The 22,555-nt window shown below is 41.1% G+C and overlaps 2 protein-coding genes across 2 annotated transcripts; one reads left to right on the forward strand and one right to left on the reverse strand.

Annotated features, from left to right (window-relative positions):
- The first annotated feature begins 1,660 nt into the window (after positions 1-1,660).
- Positions 1,661-5,329, forward strand: tmem254 (transmembrane protein 254). Its single transcript, XM_076743307.1, has 4 exons — positions 1,661-1,777; positions 3,509-3,612; positions 4,336-4,395; positions 4,564-5,329. Exons 1-4 carry the CDS (start codon positions 1,691-1,693, stop codon positions 4,682-4,684), a joined length of 372 nt encoding a protein of 123 aa, XP_076599422.1. The 5' UTR covers positions 1,661-1,690; the 3' UTR covers positions 4,685-5,329.
- Positions 5,330-6,898: 1,569 nt separating this feature from the next.
- On the reverse strand, positions 6,899-19,030 carry LOC143327764 (L-threonine ammonia-lyase). The gene is made up of 11 exons (XM_076742237.1): positions 18,759-19,030; positions 15,210-15,531; positions 13,956-14,072; positions 13,015-13,256; positions 11,703-11,868; positions 10,241-10,340; positions 10,034-10,109; positions 9,718-9,843; positions 9,202-9,369; positions 9,033-9,090; positions 6,899-7,545 (listed from the first exon to the last, which is right to left on the reverse strand). The coding sequence occupies exons 1-11, from the start codon at positions 18,872-18,874 to the stop codon at positions 7,447-7,449; spliced, it is 1,590 nt and encodes a 529-aa protein (XP_076598352.1). The 5' UTR covers positions 18,875-19,030; the 3' UTR covers positions 6,899-7,446.
- Between the last annotated feature and the right edge of the window lie 3,525 nt (positions 19,031-22,555).

Here is a 22,555-nt window from a genome sequence, read left to right on the forward strand (position 1 = left end):
AACAGGAAAACTGCAGTGCTGCACGGCTGTGAATCACAGGGATGCATAAACAAAGCAACGTACACAGCAGAGTCTGGGAGTAGTACTGCACTTTGATTAAACTGCACTTGGGTGTTGCCAATCATTTGCCAATCACTGGGCATGAAGTTGGACATGCATTTCAAATACAAGCTTTATATCAATAAATTGCTTCTTTTTAATCTGGCAGTTGTGAAAACACATGCCAAATTCCAAGGGTATTTCCTCTATAAACAAATTTGATGACACAGAGAATAGCTGTGCCATTATGCATGACATTTGGTGATTAAAATAATAGTTAATAATGGTTTTGCTCTGTGGAGCAGGATGAAAACATTAGCAAATATTAGCAAATAAACATGCTGCATATATACATATAACTGCTTAAGGTAAAAGATATTTTTAAGATATTACTTTATTAAGTACAGCTGCACCTTTCCTTATCCAAATTTCGATAATTGTCATTATTTGTTTGGGAGTAGTCAAACCACCGAAAAATAGTGCAAAACAACAGAGGGCTTGAAAGTGCCATCTCATTATTCATTTTCTAATAAATAAACAAAGCATTGGACACAAATCCTTTATCATTTCTGCCCTAAATCACAGGCTATTCAGAGGTCTGTTACTTAATTCATCTCCTCACACAAAAGTAATAGTAACAAAATTAAGTATTCTCAAGTATGTTAGTATTTATTGTAAAATGTTTTACTTTCGAGTATGGTGATAATGGACATACTTGTTCTTCAACAGAACCAGAGGAGTTATTCACAGCCGGGGGTCGTTTTTGCAGAGGTGATGCAGCTCCAGAAATGTTTCAGAAAAGAAAAGAAATAAAAGTATTAAACACATAGAAAAGCATTTTGCTTTCTCTTTAAGCCTGAAGCTTTTGAAACTGCCAACAGGTTTTTGAAACCACCATCTGTTGTATTACTTTCTACTGTATAGAAAAGGTAATTTGATGTATAGTTTATTATCTGCCTGAACAGTATGCTATGAGGACTAGACCAGATAATATGCACTTTATGGTATTATATAGTCATTAGAAATATTACATAGTATTACATAGTTTAGAATGAGGTAGTATATACAGTAGTAGTCTACATTATATTGTGTGGAACTGAGAAAAAGCTACAAAATATTTGGATGAATGTTCACTCAAAGCCTCTGCTCTACTTTATCGCTAAGAAGAAGGTAAAAATAGAGAATATTTTCAACAATATAGCAACTAAACACTGTATAATACTGTTATACTGATCCGTCACTGTATTACTAGTTCTCTTAATATATTTGCATCTCTTTCAAACATGTATTTCTAAACTTTTCCGTGTCAGTAAAGGAGCGTCGCACGAACTCATCTACGTGGTAAAGGCTCAAAACAGAAGCCACAAGGGGGCAGCGTTGAGGTGAACTGTTGTTATAATACACTGTATGATACGGTTTATCATACGTTTTAAATTAATATATTACACTGAAAAAACACCACAGTGAGAATGCCTAAGCTCATGTCAAAAGGTGGTTTATTGTGTTTTGTTTTTGTTTTTTTTACAAACAATTTCTAATTACGCAACATCACCATGAAAAATTAGCACCTCCCCGCCCCGTAAGTGTCTTCTCACTGCTTTTCTTGCACGGTCACATTTGACAGCGGGACCAACGCGGAACGTTAGCAGCCATGGCTAAAAGTGATGGAGGCGATTACTTCAAAAGAACCAGCACGTTCTGGATTGTCAGCGTGAGCCTGGCGTTGGGATATTTCACCGTAAGTTCATGAAATCAGATTTAATCGAAGTCAGATGCACAAAAACAGGTGTTCGACTTTATTTTATCCCGGCACTGTAAATGCCACCGTGCTGTGTCTCGTAAAATGTCGTCCGGCTTGTGTGTTTTCTGGAATCTAAACAGCGGTACTTTCATGAAATTCTCTTTCTTTTATCATAGCAGTTTAACACTTGGTTTCGGTGAAATGTCTTATAGCGGCAGAGTAGCCTTCGAGTTTTTTTTTGCCAAGTCACTGGTATGTTGATAGCTAATCTTATCGATATTCATTCAGAGCACAGGTCAGACAAACCTATGAGCAAAGTCCAGTGGACGAGTTACCTGTCCCCCGCTTGGCTAACTCTACCTAATGTGTGCCTCGACGTCTTCTGTTGTTACTGAAACGTGCCAAACTCCGTTCAAAATATGCTAATGTTGATTAAATGTTCCCTGTTTCTCTGGCAAATGTTCACATCGACGGTCATCAACATGTCTAATTGACCAGTAGAAAAAAAATATTAATGAAATGTCAGCAGGCTTGAAATGTGTTAAACAGAAAGACAACGTGTAACTTTTTAAGTGGGATTTTGTGTAATTCTCTCCTGAAATGGACCCTCATCGCGGACAGCTTCATTCATACATTGACCTCCACTTACACGTACACCGTGATGTGGACAGGGGCCCTGCTGTGAGGACAAAATGACAAACACACAGCAGGGTTGAGTGTTGGAGTTATTTCAGAATCAGTAGTAGGTGAAGGAACATAGTTCGACCTTTTGGTGTGTGTGTGTGTGTGTGTGTGTGTGTGTGTGTGTGTGTGTGTGTGTGTGTGTGTGTGTGCGTGCGTGCTTGTGTGTGTGGCGTCCAAACCATGAATGGAAAGCAACAGAGGGGCCCTTCCAACAGCACCCCTTTGTTTTCCATATGGACACATGCCTGACATGTCCCAGGTGGACAGGAGAGGTATATGGGTATAGGTGTGTAATTACAAAATATCTTCAACTTTAATTTACTGTTAGAATTACTAATATTACTGTGGTAAAATGTTGTCATTTTTGTGGGATTTGTTTCAGAATGCTTTTGAAATGTGTTTGATTGGCAGTAAATGTGATGCAGTGGAAACGAGTGACTGCTCTGTCCACCCCGTTCAAAACGGTATTTCTGTCTGAGGGGATGTTACAAGGTTAGCTGGTTGTAAGCTTTATTTCTGTGAAGGTGCAGCCGAGAGTCTGACAGTGACATAGAAGATGTGGAGTCAAATTCACATGTTTTCTCATTTTGGGTTCACATGACGAGGCTTAAAAAAAACAACAACAACACACACATGGTGCAGAACTGATTCTCCTTCATAACTGCATCAAATTTAATTTCAATGGCATTTCTCACAACAAGGCCAGCAAGTCATTTTTTTGGTCGATACAGCCGTTACAGTTATGATCGGAATGGCTGCAAGGAGCCATTCATGGAGCCACCCCATGAACAGGAATCCTAATAGATGCCTTACTGACCAGAACGTGGGGAACCACAGAGCCAGCTTTCAGAAGAAGAGCCAGTCACACTCGCTTTGGTTAGACAGAGATAGTGATTCACACAGACGGTCGCATAGACAGTCATTTGACTTACATGTCGTGTAAGAAACCCTGAAATTCTTCGTCATGCGTTTTGGGTTAAAAATGTTATTAAAAAGTCAGTGTGTTAATTGTTAATGTTCAACCCCTGTGTCTGTGTTTTGCAGTGCACTGTGTTTGCGCCAGAAAGAATCCCGTTTCAGTACCTCGGCCCCTTTGGCACCTTCTGCAGATACCTTGTGGATAACCATGCTGACACTTTGTACAAAGGGTAAGTGTGTTAAGTGGTTTCAAACACCGTCCTCGGGGAAATACTCTTGTCAATTAATTCCTTTGAGTAAATAAGACCTTAAAACTGAAGATTGGTAGTTCCAAACATGTCAGAGCTCAATCTGTAAGGCGCCATTTCTCTCACATACTCTAAGTGTTGAGATTTTCCCTCATTAGAAGGAAAGGCAGTCACCCAGAGTATCTTTACAGCAGAGAAGCATCAGTGACAATCAAATGATGCGCAAAGCACCCTCACAAGGCTCAAATACACTGTTTAATCAACTACAGCCTGAATGTTTTCCCATTGACAGATCGTTCCCACCACCTCCGCTGATAGAGCACTATGCTAATTAGTCGTTTAAGTCACATGCCTGCCATAGCACCAGTGGACTGTTAGGACAGCAATCAGTACACGATGTTTTGTTGTTGAAGCTATGTGACATACAGAACAGCCGCTAGGTGTTTTCTCAGGAGAGGGCTCAGCTGAAAGACATCACTCAGCCGTTAGTGGGTTGATATTTGTGAACTGGTTGATCTTCTTTAGGCCATCATGTGATTCCTGCTAATCCGTTTGTCAGCAGTGTGGTGACAGCTGTGTGTTCATCTTTGCATGAGGGAAAACTGAACGTGATGTGAAGTCACTGTCGCTCCAGGGCGATGTGTAGATGATCCTTGTTGAATTCAGTAGAAAGTCTGTAGAGTTTGACACATCTCTTTGTTACAGGTGGTGGTTCACCTTTGCCATCCATGTGTTTGAGGGCCTTGCTGCTTTGATTGTGTGCAGGTAAGGATGACAAGAATGTGGTTGTCCACTAGATGGTGCCCTCATCTTCATCATCATAATAATAATAATGATATGAAATTACTGGCTATGGGGATCAGCAGTCAGAGACACATGGAACGGCTGCCATCTTGGCTTTTGTTCATTATTCCTTCTCCGTGCCTCCTGCAGTTACAAAGGTATCAACAGCATGACCAGTCGCTGCCTGTGGTTTGTCCAAAGCTTCCTGTTTGGCTACCCTTCCCTCAGCCTGCTTGTCAAGTACGACCCCAAGCGTCCCAAGCAACACTGACACCAGCAGGAGAAGATGAATCCAGAGAATCAGACGCTTCCTTGTGCCTCTTCTTCTTCCACTGAACAGAGGAAGACATCTGAGCCTTTTCTTTGATACTTTTTCCTTTAATATGAAAGGATTGAAGTGAACCCTACAACACTACAAATCTTCCAACTTAGTTTATTCTGCTTCCTGTGCTTCTTTGATGGACATGCATCTCCATTTCATCCCAAAGATTTTTCATTAATAGAGAATAGAAAGCACAACTATGCCTTTCTAAATGATATAAAGCTTTTATTGATAATAATATTACCAGCATTAGAGCTCTCTTGATGAATCTGCCCTGGGCTGAATATTTACTGTAAAACAAGACAAATCTTTGATGAATTTTTTTTGTACTCTCGTGATGCTCACTGTCAGCCTGGCTGATGGTAGGAGGGATCTTTTCTCAGCTGTTGTGATGAACATATCGTCAGACAGGTTGGCTGCAGATGGTATGCTGCAACCAGCCTCAAAAGTTCTCTGGGATAAAAATAAAGAGCACTGCTGTGTGCATTTTAATTCACCTTTGCCTTTCTTATAATGAAGTGCTGTGAAACTGCAGACTGGAAGTTCTTAATGTTTACGCTGCAAAATAAAGAGTTACTTGCAAACTGCATGAAACGTGTTTGACTGACATCCTCTTGAAATACTCATAACTGTTCGTAATGTAGGACTTCATCCTGTACTTCATTGAAATTTACTGAAGAACTCACTCAAAATAAATTAAGAGCCAAAAGCTGCACTAAGGTAACAGTGTTTTGCGCTACATGCTAACGTCAGCATGCCAGCAAATTCAATGCTAACACGCTGACGTTTAGCAGCTGTAATGTTTACCATATTAACACATTAGCCTGATAACATTAGCTAATTAGCACCTAACACAAAGCAGGACTACTCCTGAAGCTGATGGGTATGTCATTAAATTTGCGGGTATTTAGTCACAAACCAAAGTCTTTGTCAAAGTAAAACTTTGAAGTGATAAAAAAAAAAAATAAGAGATCACCAAAGTGATTCAGTTCATGTTGTGGGGAACATGAATAGAAGTGTTGAATTACACAGCAGTTCATCCAAAAGTTGTTGACATATTTCAGTCAAAACCATGAACGCCCACGTCATGGAAGAAAAATCAGTTTTAATTTGGATCACCATCGTCTTTCAGATTCATCCTCTGCAGACATGAATGTCCACAGTCCATCCAAAGCAGTGCACCAACCAGCAGGCTGACATCGGCATCATTAGAGCTGTGCTGCTAGCTCAGCTAAAAGCATGAAAGTAACATGTATTCATTAACTGATTTTCTGGCCATTTAGGAGCATCAGAAAAACAAGCTTTTAACAAAACGCTGCCGGATTCACAGCTTTTATGTTGACAGCGGAAACATGTTAGTTGCTGAATGTTATTTACATATCCAGCAGACACTGAGCAACCTTAGCATCCATTTGAAGTCATGTTGGAAACAACCTGACAAATAAGTCTAATATTAACTCTCGTTCAGTTTTGTTCTAGTCTCCGTCTGCTCCTGAGGGAAATATGTGGCTTTTTAGCTGCTAAATGCTCCACGATGTTCTCCAGCTAGTCACTAACTGTGTTTGTTTGGTGCTGAGCAGGTAGTTCCAAGGCTTTTCCACTGAAAACTGCCTGCTGTGGCTGATAATGTCACAGATGTGAACAGTGACACTGAACTAAAAGTTTTGGTCGTGGAACAAAAACAATGTATTAAACTACGCTGAAACTCTCCACAGAGCAAAGGGGAACAGCAGAGTTTGGTTGATAACTATTCCAGGAACCCTTAAAGGACGTAGTGTTACTCCAGCATGGTCCTCTTTGAATGTTGTTTCACCTCTTGCAGAGTAAGGTGTTAATGTCACACAGGTAAACAGTGTGACGCCGTTTGAATGAGGCTGAACCCATAACACAGGGTCACGATGTCCTCTGCTTATGAACTTAAGAGCATTAGCCCGTCTTAAACAGCCCAGTCTACACTAGAGCTGTCTCCAGCCATTAATCAGGGATGGATAGCACAGATACAACTTCCTTTCACTTCCCGTCTCACTTTTACTCTTGAGAAATTACACCAATCATCATCTTTTATCAAGACAGAGAGAGAAAGTGGAGGAAAATATTTGAAATATGGATCTAGTTTTATTCTCTACTTCTCCCCAAAAAACATCACAAAACCATGAAAACAGATCACAGAATTAGTCCATTTTATTTGGAGAACACTTACTTGGATTGACTCTACCATCTCAGACAGTATAAATACAGAAATATGTACAACAATTTAAAAACAATGTGGATTGAAAAATACATCTTTTATGCAGGTGGTTTAGGGAGGTGGGTAGTCTATACTTACTTTAGGAAGGAGGGAGGAGTAAGCCTGCATCTACAGCTCATGATTCATACTCTGTGAATAACTATAAGAACTATATTCATCTCCTGAACGCAGCCTAACCACTTTACTGTAATTACAGGGTGCCATGATGACAGAACAATAGCAGCATAAGCAACAGAAGTCATCTGAATTACATTTGCTCTATAATCTCAAGGCTTTTCTGTCCACACTTAGGTTTGCTTAACAGCCAGTCTTAATGAGATTCCTATAACAGAGTTCATATATCATAGTAGTGTATGTTACAGGGTGTGTTTGCACGTCATCTCACATTTTCTGTATATGTCATTTACTCTTCTTTGTTAATTTTCTATTATAAATATAGTTTGTGTTCATGTTGTTGTTGTGATCACCGGTCCAGCCAGCATATAGAGGGGTAGCGCTCACTCAGTGTCTTGCGCAGCTGAGCGCTCTGTGTCTTATCCCTGGTTTCCACCACACACTCCACCTGTCAACACAGGTATACAATTAGCCCACACACACACACACACACACACACACACACACACACACACACACACACACACTAGAATTAAGGCAGTGAGTGGGTTGCCAGTTAATTATGCAACACCTTTCACCTTTTGACACTGCCGGTGAATTAACAGTACAGTGATGAGCTGTCGGTATAGACTACAGAGGCAGTAATGCAGACCCGGGAGACGATGGAGCGATTCTGCTTGTTTCCAATAACGTCGACAGTTTCATTAAGTTTTTTAAACAAGATACAGTGGAATAAGGCCAGTCTAGTAGAAAACCTTTCAAGATTCATGAATTCATGAAGCTTCTTTCCAGTGGCACCTTTTGTTTTTCATTTCATTCAAGGAAATCCGATTTTAAAGTGTGACTCTGTAAGGTTGATCACCATAATAGTAAATGTTAAAATGTCACCTTAGCAGCACAAGCAGTGAAGAGTCATTAGCAAACTAGCTCAGTGCTGTCAGTTACACAGAAATATATAGTTACGTTTTTATAGTTTGCTAACATTGACTAACATTATAGCTAATGGTCATACCAGACCAGGTAAGGCTGTAGCAGCTAAAGCCCTGAGTGTATCGAATTGAACTTGTAAATGAAATATTTCAGCTGTAACAGGAGGAATTCGTTATTTCTTCTTTCAAAAGTTTAGTTAAATAAGAAAAGATAGGATGAGACAGGACTTTATTAATGGTTAATGAATAACCTATTAATTCTGCATATATTTTCTATTCAGTAATGATGAAGTTATGACCAAGTAATAAATACTCATGGGTGTATGAAGTCTGCATTTAAAGTCATTAATATTTGGTTTTGAACCATCGAATGTGCAGTTGTAAGTAAGTTGCTGTCAAATGAATCTGGGGCCTTTTCCAGATCCTGGACCAACCAGTCAGAGAGATTCTCCAACCTGACAATCCCAAACATGTTCTTTTTAATGGATGAATATTGGACCAGGAGTGGCCTCCAAACTCTGTGATGTCACAAATCCTGCTCATGGGCCTGCCTCTTAAAGTCTGATTTTCAGTTAGTACAGAGAAAATTTACACTTCCAGCAAAGAATGTGAAAACAGCCTTGTCGTGTCAGACTCTGCACATGCATCATTCTGCACAGTGAAGCCCAAACATTCGACCGTAGGAACAAGAGACAGATCGCATTTCTGACAGGAGGGGGACTTTAAATTAGTCATAAAGCCATTAGTTACTACTTTACGAAGGGTGCCTCATTAGAAAGTAGTACCAATATTTCTTGCAGTGGGAGTTTGAGCCCTTCCTGGATGCACAATCTGCATATTCAGCAAAAAAAATATCTCTACATTTTACTTGATTTGTATTTTTGGCCTAATTAGTCACACAATTTTCCTGCCAATTCAAAGCCATTGCAGTGACTTAAAAGTGGATGAGTGGATTGAAGAGGAGGAGGAAAAAGAATGTGGTGAAGAGGACAGATTAGCTGCCTACCTTTGCCTTAAAGAGGTCTGCCTTGTCACTTTGTCTCCGATGGCAGACATCCAACAACCTGGGAGGAAAAGACAGGGAGCAAAAAAATTAAAGGCGGCATCGTCACAGGATGGGTGTCACCATGAAACCACAGAACAGAAATCTTTAAATGGGAGGCTGTCAACCCTACCTGACGTCCTCTCTGGACAGGACGTCCAGCAGCTTAGCCATGTCTCCTGGCCATTCTCCCAGCTGCACAGAGAACTTACTGACCCGATCATCCAGCACCAGGGCTCGGTCCACGCACTGCCTCACCAGCTCCAGCTCCATGTTAGCGCTGCTCACCACTACAGCGACCCTGCAGCACACACACACGCACACACACACACAGAGGGAGTCTTGTTTCATCTGCAGCCAAATGGATTAGTTCTACTGACATCGTTTTATTGCCAAAAAGTCAGCTTTTCAGACATGAAGAAAAATGTCTCAGCCCTCACAGCTAGGACTAAACAGTATTTAAAATGACGTTAAAGAGGCGTTTTACATTGTTTCAAAAAAAAATTCTGCCTCAAATACACAAGGAAGCTTTTGGTACTTCTGACAAACATGAAATGGACTGCTTTAATTCTAAGATGTTCACCTGTTAAAAGCAATGAATTAATGCTTCTGTCAGTCAGGTTCAATAATATTAACCTATCCGACCCACTTTTTGCCTCTCAGTTCTGGTAGTTGCCCAGCCAAGATGGCAGCCAGTCCCATGGCTCCCTCCGTGTCCACAGTGGAGCGTTCAAACTCCTGAAACCGCAGCATCGCCACCAAACAGTCCTCCTCACTGTGAGGCAGAGGTAAAGAGAGAAAAAGAGATGGAATTAAACAGTCAATACTTCAAATGACAAAATGTAAAGATGGCTCAGAACAGCAAAGCACTTCATTCTTAATTTGAACATATAGGACATATTTCCTCACATAATAATGGACATCTAATTTCTGAGTTAGCATTCAAATAGGTGGAGATGCAGTACCTGACAGAGATGACTTTATCTACTAGTTTCTTTGCCAGCTGGAAGGTGTTAACACCCAGCGAACTCTCCATAAGATCTGAGAGCAGACAGAAGATTGGCATACGCTCAGTTTCTACAGCAAACTAAAAACCTGTTTGAGCTTCCAACTGAAGAATGTGCAAATAATGATGAAGTGTTGACATGACATTTCTGTCCTGATAACATTACCTCCATAGAGTTTCTTATTGGGGTTGCTGTGTATGTCTTTGACTGGACTGTCAGTTTTCAGAGACTGTAGCAGCAGAGGGAAACCTTCTGGCTCGATTCCCTGTTGAAGAAAGAAAATTCGGTGAAAACTGAGTCAGTTTCTAGGATTATGCTGTTTGTATATTTTCACCACGTTGAAGTCTACAGCCATGCTAGCAGCTCTGTGAGGCTTTGAGCTAAATGCTCACATCAGCATGCAAATAATTTCAATGCTAACACACTGATGTTTAGCAGGTATAAACCTTCCCTGTCACCATTTTAGCTCAAATGCTAATATTTGCTAATACCAGCAAGCACCAAACACAAAGTACCGCAGAGGCTCATGGGAACGTCATCAATTATGTATACTCAGTCTGCAGACATTTCAAAATAAAACCTGTTATGCAGCATCCTGCCTGCTGTAATTAGATTTTCTACATCTTTAATATTAATTTTAATGAAATTGGAAAGATTTGTATGATTACTGGGATGTGTTTTCATTACAGCAGTCATACAAGTCTTTTCTGCCATCTAATGACGGCATGGAGTTTGTCATCAGGCAGAAATCAGTGAATCATGCTTTAAATGTTAAGATTGGATTTATTTACACAGGAAATGGAGTGGCCAAATCTGGTCCTGACTTTGTTTGAGTGAGCTATCCCCCTAATGAATGTATATTGCTTTATTGATTACTTTATATCTTGAAGAGGTGACATAATTATAAAGAGCCATTTATTCTGCTACAGGGGTTTGGTATTTGAATTAGAGTGTTGTTTTTTCTCAGTGTTTGTATTGTTTATATTAATATTGTTGAGTCTTATGGCATATATGGCACATGTTCTGTGTCATGTGTTGTGATTTTTCACTGAAGTGTTGTCAATACAATATGAGGACCACAGAGATGAGCTCCTGTTATTATTACAGAAGCAAATGGGGGTCTAAATATACAAATAAATACAATCTATGGGAAGATTGGTAGCATTTACCAACACATACAGTATGCTGCATTTTATAATGATGACTACTGACTCCACTTGGCAGTAAATTTGATGGATTGCTTCTTCATACACAGCGATATTTACATATTTATGATTGAAAATAGAAGCACAGGGCTGTTATGTTCCTCCAGTGTAAACAGAGCTAAGGCTGTCAGAGTGTCGGCTGTGGGCAGATATTGGAACAAGAGAAAACACTTCAAATACATTTATCTTGTTAAGGAAATCCAAGCAGAATGAAAAAAATGCATTTGGATCAACACTGGGGAGATGTAGGAGGCACATAACAATCTCTTCCTTGCAATAAGAAGTAAGGGTTCATGGGGAATGTGACCTCATTTTAAGAAACAGCACTGACAACATTCTTCTTCTCCATAGGTACTGTAGCTGACAGTGATATACAGATGCATATAAATTCTGCCTCCATGGATCACAGCAATCTAACTTACGATGATAAGAATTTGCGAGTTGAGGTGTTTCATGGCTGCAGCTGTACCAGCCAGTAGACCGTACTGTCCAGCGGCAGGAACAATCACTGCATCCAGTTTGGACACTTGCTCATAGATCTCCATGCCCACGGTGCCCAGTCCTGCCAGGTATGCTGCACTTTCATCTCTGGACATCAGAAAACAAATACAGAAAGGAAGAATACATCAGGTGAAGCGCTTCACAGTGTTATAGGTTAGCAGACTTTACAACAGAAAGAAGAAATATATTCTTGCTGATGTGAAAACAATGGAAAATTGTGGTAGAAATATGATTTCAATTCATGACCAACTTCCATAACAGTATCCAAAAGTATCCAACCCACTGAAGTCCAGTGTGTGCAGTTGCTGTATTTGCATGAAGTAGCTCAAAAGTATTAGCGCATGCAGTGGAAAAGTGAGACATTGAGTGAGAGTAAATAACTTTCTTCTTGTTACAAAGGAAAAATGTAATTCATAAGAAAAGAAAATACACCACCACCAAAGAGGCACTTATTGCCACAGTGGTCACCATTCAGCAAGAGTTACTTAGACTTGCTTTAAAGAGCTTTCCACTGATTTAGCATTACACTCCTAACACTGTCAAACTCACTACCCACAATGCTACTTGACGGAAGAAGTTTGAGATTTGGATATGTAATGCTAGTAGCGCCTAATGTAGCCTCAGTAGCCTCGAGCAGAGGTCTGCTACTTCTTCCTAACTCCACATTTTTTCCATTTCCAAACTTGTAGACTTCAGCGTCAACTGATGCTGACTCAAAGGACACCGCTTGAGGCACCGTATCAGATTCCACACTGCTCCCTCTGGAGCCACACAAGCTTTATACAACTAATTTCACATAAGCAGTAATACTGCCCAACACCTGGAAACACACTTTGATGTGTAAAATCAGCAGAGTTGCTCTTCCCATACACACAAAGTGCCTTCGGCTGGTCACTGCCTACGGTGTTTACAGTGTGCAGTGACTCTCTCTGACAAGGCAGCAGACATGTTTCATGGCAGAAATTCTGATGTGTGATCAAAGGTCTAAATCTTCTGGTTGTTGTCAGTGTGTCTCACAATAAAGTTTTTCTTTAATACTGTAAGTTTTGGTTGAGTAAAGTCAAGCCAGAAACCTGACTCTACATTTTGACATAAGAGGAAAATCATGGATGTAATCAATAATATTAACAACAACAGATTCAGAGTCCTGGTTTTGTGTATAGTGGTTCTCTGAAGGAAGGGGTAAATGAGCAATTGTAAATAGTAATGTAAGTGTAAATTAGTGGGACCGACTCTTCCAGGTAGAGGTATCCGTTCTCTTTGGCCAGATGGCGGGCGTGGTTCTGGGAGTCGTGGCCAGTGCTGCCATAGGAGATGACCATAGCACCGTAGTCCCTGTAGATCCTGAGGCGAGGCGAGGAGCAGCATGACGGCATGATGACGAACACCGGGATCTTCAGCTCCACTGCATGGTGAGCCACGGCCATGGAGAAGTTACAGTCAGTGGCCACGATCACACCCTTCCTCTGCTGCTCCTGGAGGGACATACACACATGCTTGATATATATTCATATATCATATATGTCAACACAGCTGGAAGGCAATGAAAAATCCTTTAGTGTCTATTGGAATTTGCCTTTCCAGCATAAAAATGTTCACTGTTCTGCACGGGCTGATGAGCAGGACTATTTCTTGGCAAATTGTTGTTAAGAAAGATTCAACTTGTTAATTTGTGAGCTTTAGAGATGCTGGTACTTAGATTTTGTACCTTCAAACAAAGCTAGGTGTTGCCTTTGTTTCTTTATGCTAAGCTACGATAGCTTTGTATTTAACAAACAGATATGAGCCAGTGTTTCTCATAATGTATACCACAATTCCTATAATCCCTGTGCTTCCTGTCACAAAGAAGATCTTTACATGGCTTTACTGAAGAGGATCATTTTTCCATCAATGCATTGCACCACTTGCCTTCGTCAGAAACTCAAACTAGGTTAAACAGAAGAATTTATAGGACAATCAAAAATATACATTTGCTGTAAGTCCATTCATACTGTTGACTGGAATTCTTATTAGGTCTCCCAGTTGCCTGAGAGGAAGGCTTACTTGCTCATAGACTTACAGTGTACACATGCAAGGGGACATATTTCCAAGCCACTGTCCCTTAAAGGTACACTCAGACTATACATATCTGTATAGGTCAGTGATGGTCAGTTAACACACAGATAGCAGATTACCTGTGTGAGGGAGGTGAGCAGGTACAGGGCTCCTCTCTCCTTCACAGAGCCCGTGTAGTGCAGGTGCTCCTTCTTCAGGTAGATCTCCATCCCATACTGTTTGGACAGTCTGGAGTACTGCACGCAGAGAAGAGGCAACACTTTAAGAGCAGCGCTCTGTTTATTATCATGAGGAAGTTTAAGATTTGGCCAAACACTATTAATTCAGTTAATCCCTTGAGTTTATCTTTTTGTGTAGAAACCAAAATTGATTCAGGCTCCTCAGTGTACACAGCTTTTGTTTACACTGATGTAATTGAGAAAACTTGGATGATCACAGCATGAAGACTGTTCTCACAGCAACAAATGCTGGAAAAATCACAAAGAATACAGCAGACATGCAGACTGATAAGATACTGAATGGAAATACACAAAAAGTAATATATGAATTTCAGCGTGCGTGCAGTGAGTGCATGCGTGCAGAATAGAAAGCCCTGATTTGTCTGTTTCTGTATTATGATGTTCAAAATTCTTAATACTTTATATTAATAGGTTACCCTATTGAGGAAGTTATATGTATTTAGTCTGTATTTTATTTTCTGTCTCTGTATATACTCAATTGTTCAGTGAGTGTACAGTCAGTGCCGACTTTATTAGATACACCTGTAAAATCTAATGCAATCCAATACACCAGCTCAACCACAAATTAGACCTTTACAATGAAAATAATGTTCACTTTAATTTGATGCAGTCAGAGAGGTTAATTTAGCTACATGTTTATTATTGAGATCGTAGTGATGTTGAGTTGAACTGCATTATGTTGAGAGTTGTTTCCAATGTTTTGCCCACATCATTTAAGAAGACATGAGGAAGAAGAACATTAGAAACACATTTCAATGTAACACAGTCCAGCACAACACCACCACCACCACCTATAAACACAATAACAAACATAATTTAATTAACAGCTTACTCCTAAATCCAATTTTTTCAATAAATTGTGTTACTCAGACATTTGAACATCTTTGGGGGTGCAGATTACGTTTTATTGTCTTTCATCTCCAGTTATGTAGAAATGGACATGGAAATTAATTCCGTGTCAGATATTTCTAATTAAGAGACGTATAGTAAACTATGTCAAATCCAAATAGAGCTCCTATTATGTTTGCCCAGTGATCGAGATGATGTTTGCTCCTCCAACAGAGGTCAGAGGTCATTCACCACTTTCTTTCCCACCACCTCACTTCACACAACACAAGCTCATGCTTAGTGTACCGTGCAGGGTGTCTTCTGTATCTCCGTCTGAATCCTGAAGGCCGCAGCGCTGATGTCCTCAAAGCGGAGGTACTGGGGTTTGGGGACAATCCTAAACTCGCTGACACGTCTGGTTTTCGGGGGTTCCATAAGCATGATCTCAGGACCTCCCACCATCTTGGTGTCAAAGACCTTCACATCCCCATTGAGAAGCTCCTCCTCACCAAAGTCCTTCAGCCGCTCTGGTTCAATGAGGGTGGGTCTGCGGCCTGCTGTGCCGTTACTGACAGGGCCGCATTTGTACGAGCCGCCAGGCTGGTTGGGGCCCAGACGTAACTCTTCCCTGGGAAAGACGACAACAGACAGAAGTTAAGTTTAATTTTCCAATCAGATATGCTGCATTTGAGATAGTCACAGCTAGTTGATTTGTGGCCAAAGAGCTGAGATTCTACATTCATTTCACACTCAAAAATGAAACCTAGATATAAACAATTCACACACGGACACTGTGAAAAGATCATGTGAACCTGAATTCAAAAGGGTTGTTGTTCAGCTGCCAGCTCTCAGGTCATGGAGCGGGAACCTCCCCACAACACATGAATGCACCACCGTGGAAGACTTGTCAAATCAATTTATGCTTTCAGCAGTAACTGTGTACATACATAGAAACCAGTGGCTGCTGACATTCAGAAAGAAATGATCTAGATCTAGAGTACTATGGAATACATTGGCTGGATTCATGACTCGATTCAACTGAAATAGCTAAATTTTGAGAACTTCTAAGTAAAACCTCTCTAATCCCCAGTGTTTCTATACAGAGAAGATATATACAGTATGTTAACTGATAACTCAAAAACGTCTAGTAGAGGGTGTCTTAGAGCAAACTCCAGGGTAAACCCCTAAACTGCTAATTGAGTGATATTAAACTTCCAGTAACTTTCATCTCATGGTACTGTTCGATAAAACATTTGGAGGAACAGAAACATCGAAGCACAAGTAGACCTTAAGGCAGGGCAGAGTGGAAGCCAAAGCGCAAAATCAAGCCTGTCACATTACAAAAGTCTCAATCAGATGTGAGCCACAATAGAAAGCAGTGAGGTCTGTGTGTGGCCTCCAGCAGGCAAAATCAGGGAAAGTCAGTACAGAGTGTTAGAGCTGCAGGAAACCATGATCTGTTAACTGCATACCCATCCCACACACACCACCTTAATTCACCAAATTCAGACGATACACTGAAATCAGAACAGTGTGAACATCTGAGGCTGAGCGAAAATTCCTTTTTTAAAACAAGCTTTTAAGTTTGAAATTCCTGAGCTGATTAAGTTAAAGGTGAGCAGACCTTAACCCTGGGAACCCATGGTATTGTACATAAATGTACCCAACACACACACACACAATCACACGCCTGATCCTCCTGTCTAAGATGAATTGATTCACCTTTCGTGTCAAGCCATCTTCCACTCACTTTGACAGATTACATCTACAAGTCAATTTATGATTCATTGGGTCTTTCATCCACTCTTTTTAGGAGACACACGGGCAATTATAGTGGCAATTTAGGGCCAAGGGCAGGACAGTTTGATTTATAACATCTCAGTAAATGGGCATTGAATAGAATAAAACACTGTGATTCATTGAAATAGCTCAGTTCCTTCCAACATCTCCTGAAACTCCTCTCATTCCTCTATGACATTTCACAACACTGGATGAAACATCAGACTCGATGTGTCTCTAACCACATAGTTAATCAGGAGGCCCTTTACAAAGTATAAACACAATAATAGGATTACACCCTTTGCAGATTAACCCTGTCACTTAGCCATTAAAGCAGATCACAAAGGGTTAATAGCTAAATTTGAGATTTTAAACAAGGTACTTCAGTGGAGCCATGCCAGCCGTATTCAGATCAACAGCATGAGCACAAAGATGTGTGATTGTCTTTTTAATCTGGCTGATGGGTGGAGTTTGCAGCATTATGATCCAGATAAAACTGAGTAACTCAAGATGACTAAAATGAAAAAGAATTCAGTGATTTGCCGTCTTCAGTGAGCTTTTAGTGTGTTCAAATATCAAGAGGCCACCACCAGGTGGAGCAGTTCTCCCAAACAACTGACTGAATCTGCCAACACTGCAGAGAACATCCCAGTCTATTTTTATCACTATGATCTGCCATTAACAATGCTATGACCTTTCACCTTGTCCCCGGCATCCATTACTGCCCCCTGCCCCACTTGTCAGTCACTCGCAGTCCATTATTCAGGCACACAGTGTGCTCTTAACACAGCTGTGAATTGAAAAGTCCAAGGCAGCACCTGTGATTAGGGTGCTGTGGTTCAAAAGCAGAGTTCAAAAACAACATCAAAGGGGGGAAGAGCAACACAGCAGCCAGTATCAAGCCTCAAAAAGCCTCCTCAAACGAGGTGATGTAGAGCTGAGATGGTGGAAATAGGCTCTTTGAATTCAAAATGGTACATAAAACGAAAAGTGAGGACAAAGCAAAAAATGGAGACATTTCAGCCCCACCAGGCTTTCATCATTGGACTATCTCAGCTTCTTAATGTCCTTTTAAAGACTAAATGCCAAAACAGGCTATTGTGCGCTTCCTTTTCCTGCTGGAAAAACGCTCATCTGGGAAAAGAAAATGTCTCCTAGCACTGTATGACCCTGATAGTTCATGTTGGATTGTTATAAGTGCAATTCTGCATCTTTCTGTCATTTAGAGCCTGTTCAACAACTTTCTTGTATTCTTTGTCGGTTTGTTTTAGCCTACTTAGGTACTACGTGTAGCACAAGTGGGTTTGGATACTCACACACACCAAAGTACATGAAAGTTCAGCTTAGTTTTTCTTTCATGGCTGGGGCAATGCCTAAAATTGTTCTGATGAGTTAAACCCTGAAAATCAAGTTTGTTCATGTTGGCTCAGACAAACAGAGGAAGTACGTACAATCCCTATTTGACCTCTTTGATCCTAATGCTCTTTTTAATTTCTTGCTGTTGTTCTCTAAATCTGTGACAATTACCTGGGGACCACGAGGAGGACAAGGTAGAGGACCAAGCGAAGCAGGAAGTCTACCAGGGCTCTGAAAGTTGGATATATCTCTCCTCTACAAGGAGCAGGCGCTGAGGAAGAGGAGGTAGACAGGGACATGGAAGAAGAGGAGGCTTTGTCTGCTGGGTACCTGGATGGAGCAGGAGAAGGTTTGGGAGGTACCTTCAGAGGAGAAAGATTGGTGGAAGGGAGTTCATTGGACCTTAGTTTGGGTATAGCGGCAGCTGAACTTGGATTTGGACGACAAGTGGGTGGTTGCGTTGATTTCCTTTTGTGATTAAGGTGATCAGGAGGTGGAGGAGGAAGAGATTGGAGATTTGAGGTTGTGTTCACCAGGTCAGGCTGCAAAGAAAGTGGACGGGGAGGAGGAATGGAAGTAACTGAAGAAAGAGGCACTGCGGCTGTGGAGGTAGGAGCTATGTCCGAACTCTGGACAGAGGGTAAATCTGACACTACAGGGCTGAGCTGGGTAGGGGAAAGGTCTGGAGGTTCCTGAGGGCTACATGTTGTAATTTCCCACCTCTGCCAGAAGGGGTCATTCTCCTCGCTGTCTTTCAGTGCAGGCCGGGGTGAGTACAAACGCTCAAGTCGCTCACTCAAGTAGCTGGAGTAGAATAACTGGGCAGCAAAGTTCATCCTGGTTGAAGAGCTGTCCTCCTACAGTCCAGCAAGTCTCCGTATCCAAATCCCTCTTCTCTTCCGACTGCTGTGGTGTGTCCGAGGGATAAAAGGACACTGACTGGAGCTGCTCCCACGGCGTAACGTCCCCTGTCCCAGCTCCCCCCTCTTTCCCTGCCCAGGAGCTATTTAAGAAGGGATTACTCAGGGACACATGCATTGTGGCTCTGCAGCGTCTCTCCAGTGGCCTGGCCCCTCCCTGGGCTCTATTCCTGGGCCCAGACCAGGATTACTTCCCCTTTCTATGACGTAGCGATAATCAGACAGTTTAAGGAGATAGATGCAGACTTAGTTTATCTAGGGAGCAGTGATCTGGAAGCTCAACCACACAGAGGAGGTGGCTATGGATGGAGGATCAGAAATGACAGATTTGTGTCCAGAGAACTGCAAGATCTGATAAGTGTACATGCAAAATCAGCAAAAAAGAGCTAGAACTAACTCCTCACATCTCTATTTTCCATATCTAGAATCCAGGTGCATTGCACTTCACCTCAAACATTCACCTCTATGAGGACACAGTAGACAAGTTTCTGTTCAGCTGTCAGATGTCAGCGCCTGCATCTGTAAGAAACTGAGGCAGAATGTTGCTGCAGAGGAGCAAGCTTCCCTGGATAAATCTGAACAACACAATCGAACTGTACATGTAGTACAGCTATAAAGAGAGACAGGCTGCCAGACAGACAGATAACAGGGGCTTTAGGGAAAGTGGAGAAGAGGTAAATTGGCTGCTGCCAGCACTCAGCAGGTAGACCAGATCCTATTCAGCTTTGATCGGATGTCCAACGTGTCCCTCCAACCTGAACTGAGGAGCAACAGTGATACCAGAGTTCAGTGGACAGTGTGTCGTGTGTCCCAACTCACATCACTACAGGATTGTGTATAATCAGCAGACATGATTCAACAGGATTGTGTATAATCAGCAGACATGATTCAACAGGATTGTGTATAATCAGCAGACATGATTCAAACACAGTATTTGCAGGTAAATGTGAATGTGTATAGTGACTGAGGTGTAAAGTGCTGAGGTATAAAATGTGTCAGTCACAGTAGTGATGTGCTGTATCGTACTGCCCACGGTAATAGTGGTATAATTTTTGATATGATTGAAAAAGATGAGAGCTAAAAACCAACTGAGGAGCTCAGCAGCTATTGTGAGTTTTCAACTGTTGTGAGTAGTTTGACATATCATCAAGAATATCTCAGACACCTGAAATATCATGGTATTATTTCAGTCAGAGCAAAGGACCCCGCTGGACACAGATGCTGTATTGACCAATGAGCTGACCTTACGAACCCCTAAAAACCTGAAGCAGCCTTCTCAATCAAACTGCTGAAAATCTGCAAGAGGATCACTCCAGGCCCACCAAAGGTCGACTCGTGACTTGTCTGAGAAGCAGAGGGTGGAGCTTTGTTTCTTTTGATGGAGTCATAGATTTCACACACAACCACACACCTCACCCAATTAAGATTTAGCTCCTTAAAAAGTGGCAGGAAGACAGTGTGTGCCAGGGGCCAGACAGGTACAGAGAGCTGAGCTCACTTCTTGGCAACAACAAGGTTTAGTGAGCTCCCTGTTCAGGTGTGGATAAGTGACTGGATAAAATGAAGAAGGCCAGCCATCTTTCCATGTTTGTCATCGTAACGACTGCCAGGCCTTACACCGAACAAAACAAACAGACTTACAGACAGCACAAAGAGGAGCACTGGACAGAAATAGACGGTGAGAAGGTGACCCCACCTCACACCACAGATCAGCGTGACGTCGGCCGACTGGACGCCATGATCCTCTGGCTCTGTGCTGGTGTAGACGCTCTGTGCAGCACCATGTGTCTGCTGGCAGGACTTAAACTAACATCCACTTCCTGAAAGACGGGTCACAAGATGAACTTTGACATACATTCACATTTAACATCGTGCTGTTTAAGGGAGTCTCCGTCCGTGTCTGATACACATTCAAAAACTGATATTTGTCTGGTACGTTCTTATGGACAACAAATATATTTAGAATTTAGAATTTTTGATTATCTATTTTGAGAAGTCCAACTTTTCTTGAAAATAGAAAATACATCTGCTTTCTGTTGTTATTAAAACAGGTTGTACTGTAAACTTTTCTTCAGACTTCTGTCATATCTCTATTTCATTTTGTGGAATAAAGTTTAGGACAAATGTAAATCATGTAAATCAGAATAACTATGTAACATTATTACGACCCATTGAACATTTATTTGTCAAGTTTATTGCGTCGAAGTGCTTTGTGTGCTGCTGCTTTTCTCCTCCAGGACCTGACAATGAAGCTTTTTTTTTTTTTTTTTTGCTTCTAAATCATTTGAATTGCTTTTTAGATTTTAATATTATATTGTTTTATAGTGTGTAATATCTGTCCAGGGACTTCAGATGAAAAGCATTTCTTTTTCTTCCACATTTTCAGCCACAAAAAAATTTCTTAAAACAAACTGGCCCTGTTAAATGAACTATTAAACAAGTAAGTAATTGTTTTCTGAATAATTCATAAAATAAATGAAAGAGCGGAAAAGGTAATCTGCCATAGAAAAACTAACATCTTTATTTTTCTTTCATGCAAGATGTTCATTTCATTCAAATTCATTGTGACAGCATGAAATTATTATTCTTTTACTTGTGTCCCTTCAAATGTGATGTTTAATCTTTCTGGCGTGGCTGCAGAGGATGTCTGAGTTTCCACTGACTTTGCTAAAACTAAAGTGTAAATCAAAGACCAGGACAGTTGTTCACGTTTGACATATGTGCAGTAATTCTTGTGGTTTCTTTTCTCATGTCCTTGGCCTGTATCTTCAGTTTTTATCTCCTCACAGACACAAATGCCTTCCGACTCTGCTTTCTCTTTTGATCCCTTCACTCACTTTCCTTCAGTTTTGTTTTCTGCTGCTTAACCTGTAGATCTGCTTAACGGGCCAGACTGGAGAGCAGAGCACGAGGCTGGAGGCAGTCTGGCTTAATGAAGATAACCGCGTTTGCTACGTAATAGTATTGGCTGTGTGGTTGTGTGTGTGGGAAGGTGTGTGAGTCACATAGACAGAGGGAGAGGGCAATTCAGTGAGAATAACAGGAACCAATCAATGCGATTATAAAGGGCATTCTCTGCTGCTGCTGCTGCTGCTGCTGCTGCATTGATTCTCATTTCTTTGACTTCCTGCTGAACGGAAACACTGACTGAGTTTCCCAGAAACAGTCGTTTTTTTGGCTGGTTTTTAATTGATTTTATCAGGAAAAAACAGCTGAAATAACGAAACAAAAACAAATAAGAGGTTGTCTGCTTCAATCTTACCTCCAGTACAGCCAGAAATAAGTAATCTCTGATGCATCACAACATTAATCAAAGCATGGTGTGTGCAGTCCTGGAATACAATATGAATATAACGCTGAAATCTTATATCTTGGAAGACCCCTTATGTCATGTTTTCTTCAGAAACTATGTCAGAAAAATACTGATCATGCTTTTCATAAACTTCAGTGTGAACATGAAAATAGCAGTGACCATAAATGTTACACAAAACTTCCACCACATAAAAACACACCACATAGAAGGTAGAACCAAAGCCAGTCAGTCTGTGGCTGAACTGAGATCTGAGTCCCCTCCCCAGCACAACCCTCCCGCCCCTT

This window comes from Chaetodon auriga, chromosome 11, assembly GCF_051107435.1.
Source record: "Chaetodon auriga isolate fChaAug3 chromosome 11, fChaAug3.hap1, whole genome shotgun sequence".
Classification (NCBI taxonomy): Eukaryota; Metazoa; Chordata; class Actinopteri; order Chaetodontiformes; family Chaetodontidae; genus Chaetodon; species Chaetodon auriga.